Raw genomic sequence first — 6,000 nt, 5'->3', positions numbered from 1 at the left:
GATACCTTTGAGTTGTGCGTTGCTCTTTGCCAGCCCATTGGCTGGGGACCGTGTGGCCTTGTGGGCTCTGGGTGCTGACAGCTAACCCTTTCCCCTTGCAGATTACGTCTTTGTCACACCGGTAGAAGTGGACTCGGGCGGGTCATATATTTCACACGACATTTTGCACAACGGCAGGAGAAAGCGATCGGCGCAGAGTGCCAGCAGCTCCCTGCATTACCGATTTTCAGCATTTGGACAGGAACTACATTTAGAACTTAAGCCCTCGGCAATTTTGAGCAGTCACTTTATTGTCCAGGTACTTGGAAAAGATGGTGCTTCAGAGACTCGGGGACCCATGGTGCAGCGATGTTTCTATCAGGGATTTATCAGAAATGACAGCTCTTCCTCCGTCGCTGTGTCTACGTGTGCCGGCTTGGTAAGTACCCCGTGCTTTGAGTGAACTCCCCCTTTCGTGTGTGTTTTGTGTAACTTGAATGAACAGATGTCTGCAATATTAAATGCTCTTCCAGCCAACTCGACCCATTCACACTGTCAGCTTTGATACTTATAATATTCTCAATTGAATTAATCTAATCTGCTCCCAGAAAAAGAAAATATAATAGAACTTTAATTACCATTTAGAACATTCTTTTGATGTTTAATGGTCTGGGCCTCTTCATTCTCCATGTTTGAGACGCTCCCCAAGGAAATTAATTTGATGGATGCCATTCGCTTTGTGAAGTCTTGAGAGACCAGGCATTATATAAATCTAACAAGCTGCATGCATGCCTCCACGTTGCTTTGAAACGGGAAAACTATATTTCAGGGCAAAATTGTATTCAGCAGCCCTGTTAAGCCCAACCTTTGCTGTAGAAGGGAGGCCTTTTGTTTTAACTCATCTGTTCATGTTGTCCTGCTCACGTAAGACGTCCTACTAGAATGTGGCGTGTTCAAGGGCTGGTAGGGTGAAAGGTGCTATGCAGGGAAGTAGAACACTTGGAAGCATTTGGGACAAGTGTTATTTGCCCTCTACGTAATCCTCATCTGTTGAGCTCCAGGCCAAGAATACTGGTGTAAATGATACTTGCCTCAGAATTCAAATGTATGAGGCAGTAAATGGTGTTTGCGGTTGATTTCATTCTGTGTTGTAATTGAGAAGTGTCTTGAATTGACAGAAGTGTGTGTGTCTATGTGTGTGTGTGTGTGTGTGTGTGTGTGTGTGTGTGTGAGTGGTGATGGTGGTGGTGGTGGACATGATGGTCATTCTCTGGGATGACTAGAAGAAGGAAAATGTGAGAAAGCCCAGTTGAGTATGTGGTTAGTAACGAGCATGGTACCTCATGACACAAAGCAAGAGGCGGTGGCTTGGATGCTGGTGAATGAGGACTCCCACATTCCTGGCTAGTTGAAACTTTATTATTTCACTTTTTTTTCCATATTTTAGCTAGAAACTTAGCTAAAATCTGTCATCACCACCAGAGTTACAATGTTCTTTGGTATAGTATTTAAAGTATAAAGTGAAGCAAAGACTTAACAATTCCCAACTAAGTTTGATCCATGTAAGTATCACTATGGCTCACCGATGATCTGTATATTATAACATGGTTACACACACACACACACGTACATGCGCAAACATGAATATATCTTGGGCTTTTTTGTTTTGTTGTCACGTGTCTTCTGCTCTTTTGGGGGGCCTCCTCACGTATTTCCCTCTCTTTTGTCTATTCCAGTATCCTAATGTCTTCAGAAGGAATTTAGGTACCCCGCCAGAGTGACTTGAACTATCCCATTCCACAAAACATAGTGGTTAAGAGCAGTCTGTTCAGGGTCATTCTCACACAAGCACTTATAGTAGGACCTCGGGCAAGTTAGTAGGACCTCGGGCAAGTTAGTAGGACCTCGGGCAAGTTAATAATTTCTATGTGTCTAAGTTTCTTCATCTCTGAAGTGAGAATAACAAGACAGTTTACACGATAGGGCTATGGGAATAAATGATTTCTTACATAAAAAGTGCGACAGGAGTTCCTAGAAGGCAATAATTGCTCTCTGTATATTCTAGTTCCAGCAAAACTTAGTCTCCCCATGTTTAGCTCTCCCAGGATTCCACTCTGTGAGTGATAGGAAATCTGCTCCGTTGTCTCATATTAATAGACATTGGGTGATTTTCTTTTGAACAGGGAGCAAATGGTCACTTAGCACCTAAGAATGAGGCAAGTTAATTTGTGATGGATTTGAAAGAGGTATTTGGCCATCACATCTGCCTGTGTACAAGGCTGATATAAACTGGAATCATGAAACTCAGATTCTTTCCCACTATTCAACAAACCAGCTGCATATACTTAACTTTATTTCTCTAGACTTCGGTTTCCTCTCCTGAACCTGTAAAATGATTTCTAAGACCCTTGCCATCTCTAGGCATCTGACTCTATTAGCCTATTTGTTGGCCCTGGCAGGACCCGCTTGGTGTGGGATAGAGAGAGAATCAAGCTTTTCCATTGCATTCCCCACCTCCTCATGACCCTGCCAAACACATCCTCAATTCAACAATAAGAAAATAAAACAAGAAAGAGGACAGAGCCACATCTGAGAAGTTGAGACACTGCTCTGTATTAATTTTTGTAAACTTGTGCTGACGTGTATATATACAGAAAAGTACAAAATGTATGTGCAGAAAAATGCAAAACTTTTGGAAGACAGCCTAATGAATTTTCATACAGTTCATACCCATCTAACCATCAATCAGATCAAGCAAGACATTACCAGTGCCCCAGAAAACCCCTCTGTGTCCCCTTTCCAAATGGGAGGTAGCCACGATCCTAACTTCTAACATGGCTGAGTTTTGCCTGTTGTAATGTTTTACATAAGTACAATCATACAATATTCCTCTATATGACTATTCTTCAATGTTTCCATTTAATTGTTGGTGGACATTCTAATTGTTTCCAGTTTGGGGCTGTTATGAAGAGTACTGTTAAACATTCTTGTATATGCCTTTTGATGAACTTACAGACATATTATTGGAAACATACCTAGGAATGAGGTCGCTGGGTTACAGGGTATATATATATTCAGCTTTAGTAAATTCTGCCAAACATTCTGTCAGCATTCCAGTTGCTCCACATTCTCACCAATACTTGCTATTGTCTATTGCTTCCATTTTAGCTACTCTGATTGATGGGTGTGAAGCAGTATCACATTATGGGTTTAGTTTGTGTTGTCCTGATGGTTGTTGAAGTTGAATACCATTTCTTTTGTCTGTTGGCCATTGGTATGCCCTCGTTTGTGCTATATCTACCACATACATGGACAAGAAATAGTACAAATGTCTTCAGCCTAAATTGTGTTTTTTCCTTTCTCTGTGAGTAGAAACAAGAATTCCAAGCAAAAACACCTTTGTCAACTGAACATCATTGTCATGATGGCTTTGAATTGCTACCAATGCATTGATCTGCTTAGGAAACACTGTCAAGTAGCTATAGTGAGCACTGTGAGATCACGTGAGGCTCCACATTGAGGGAACACTTCACTGGGGACATTGAAGATGGGGATGGAAGGAAATAATTATGACAGTAGGAAGAATTTCTTCATCCTTTTGGTAACCTGGAACCCATAGACATTGCCCTGCAATGTCTTTGGCCAAACAAGGGGTTAATACTTTCTCTAAAGTTAATTAGCAACTACTGTAACGGATTCAGCATAGTGAATGATTCAGGAGTTCAGGAGAGGGAAAAGCCTCCAACATGCTTGTTGGAGAGACTCATCAAAGTTCACGTGTTATGAATGGAAACTGACATGACGGGAAGGAGACTAAGAGATGAAGCTTCTTCCACTTGAAGTTTCTATGCCAGTGTTTCTTCAAAAGTCAGGGCTGGGCGACTGGCATCAGAACGCCCTTAGGGGTTAGAGCTATCTTCCAGAGTGCATACAGTGTGTCATAGGAGAGTAATGAGTCATCTTTACATAACAAAGTGCAAGGTGAAAGCTAACCATTATCTTGACTACTAGGGAAACCCCAGGAGAGAGGGAGAATGGTTGGAAGGGTTATAATTGTGAAATATATGTGTACATACATGCATACTCCAGCTAGGATTTCTCTGGCAGGGAATTTCCCCCAATAATTCAGAATTAAACTGTGCTTAAAATATTTTCTTAAAATGTGTTTCCCTCTTCCCCGCCCCCAAAACTGGCAGATCTCTAGGAGTTGACTAGGCAGTTATTTACTTGGAATAATTCATAAAACAGGAGTTGTGAACTTCCCTGAGTCCTGCCAACTTTTATGTCTGTGGTGATTATTTTTAAAATTTTGAAGGCTTTTAAAAAGGAGCTCTCTCTCTTTAGCTCACCACTGCCCCCTACACATGCATGCCTTGTACTCTGTGAAAGTATTTGGGTTTTGTAGCCTTTGTCCCAGAATCTCAGGGTTGCAGATTAACCTAATCTAATCACTGTATCTGCCAGGTACTTCCTTTCTGCCATATCCAGCCTCTCCTTGACTACCACAGTGGTGAGAAGGAAGGTCATTACGTCCAGGAAGTCCATGCCATTGTTGAGAAACTCTTCCTCTTGACGTTAAATGGCAACCTGTCTTCTTAGGACTTTTACCTGTATTTCTTAATTTAGTTTCCTGGAATGATAGAACACACGTGTATCTTTCTTCTTACATACTGAGAGATCTAAAAGACCTTTCTGCCCAGAAATGCTCTACCTTTCGCCTCCTTTTTATTAGGGTATGAGTTTTCAGAGTGTGATCCGATGCACTGGCTTCACTTGAGGAATTGAAAAACTGAATTTCTTTACCCACAACAGAAGGTCAGGGAAGCTAGGCCCAGGAATGTATCTTCTTAATTCTGCAAATGATGTGAACGCATACTCACATTAGAGAACCATGTGATGAAGACTCTGGACATACAGGAAAATTTTTTTAATTTGATTTGCTGTTGCTTTGACAGCTTGATCCCATTTCTGAAACTTAGTGGAAATGTGTTTTGAGAAGTGACTGGAAGGATGCACTGAGTGATCATTTGCATTCAACAACTGTTGACGAGCTTCTGTTACGCTGGGCTCTGTTCTGAGCACAGTGGGTAAAGCTGTAAACAAGACGGATGCCGTACTCCAGTTCATAGAAGTTCATTCCAAGGGAGAATTAGAGGAGGAATTCTAGAACTAGAAATTGCTATTTTATTTTGAGCCACACTATGATTCAACAGAACCCTGGAATAAAGAGTTCATGGGGTATGGTTTTAGAAAAGAGGGCAGCGTGATCCAATTAGTGTCAAATGCCATCTCTTGGAGCTTCACCATGCACATTGCCATACTAATAATGCAGAAATGTCCTACATTAAAGATGTTTGACTCTGTTCAAACCTGGAGTTTCCCTAATGTATTTGGTCCCGAAAACTTTTTTTTCAAGGAACATCTCTTCATAGTCTGGCAGTGACAAGAAAATCACCAAAACAATGATACCCAAAAGAGATACTATAATATCATATATTGGTTTCTAACTGTGAAGAGACGCTTCAGGAATAAATGGGTTTCATGACCATATAAGTGGTTTCATGGCCATATATTCCCATAAAGTTAGAGAAACATTTAGGTTTAAATGCAACTGGGCAAATGTTTTCTATGATACACTTCACATCTTTTAATATGCCAGTGTGCATTGTGAAGCTCCAAGAGGTGGGATTTGGGTATGAATTTGACTGTTCCCTCCATTTTTAAAGCATCCCTCCATCAACAACCTGTCCGGGCTTCTGTGGTTTGCCATCAAAGAGCAATTCCTAGGTCTAAGATTATTGGCACCTTATTGGTACCTGATGAAGTTCCAGTTGGGGAAAAGCACCCCTTGTTTAAGAAACTCTTAACACCAAGAGACAGTCACAACGTGAAGGCCAAGTGAAAAGACATGCAAAAATGGTCACCCATCTTGCATTTCCGCCCAGATCTGTAATACGTCAGTACTTTACCTTTGATGAATAACTTCAGCGAGGGCCCAGCTGGCCAGAGTGGTAAACTGCT

The 6,000-nt window shown here is 41.4% G+C and overlaps 1 protein-coding gene across 2 annotated transcripts in view; it reads left to right on the top strand.

Moving 5' to 3' along the window:
- The first annotated feature begins 210 nt into the window (after nt 1-210).
- ADAMTS18 (ADAM metallopeptidase with thrombospondin type 1 motif 18) overlaps nt 211-6,000 on the top strand; it is a 121,538-nt gene continuing 115,748 nt past the window's right edge. Inside the window, exon 1 of one of the 2 annotated variants that reach the window (XM_033127188.1) lies at nt 211-418. In XM_033127188.1, coding sequence (XP_032983079.1) covers nt 338-418 — 81 coding nt within the window. In that variant the 5' untranslated portion in view covers nt 211-337. The remainder of the gene's footprint in view (nt 419-6,000) is intronic. The other variant, XM_033127189.1, reaches the window with a different exon arrangement.

This window comes from Rhinolophus ferrumequinum, chromosome 15 (assembly GCF_004115265.2).
Source record: "Rhinolophus ferrumequinum isolate MPI-CBG mRhiFer1 chromosome 15, mRhiFer1_v1.p, whole genome shotgun sequence".
NCBI lineage: Eukaryota > Metazoa > Chordata > Mammalia > Chiroptera > Rhinolophidae > Rhinolophus > Rhinolophus ferrumequinum.
The sequence above is the reverse complement of the archived record's forward strand: the minus strand, read 5'-3'. Positions and strand labels throughout refer to the sequence as shown.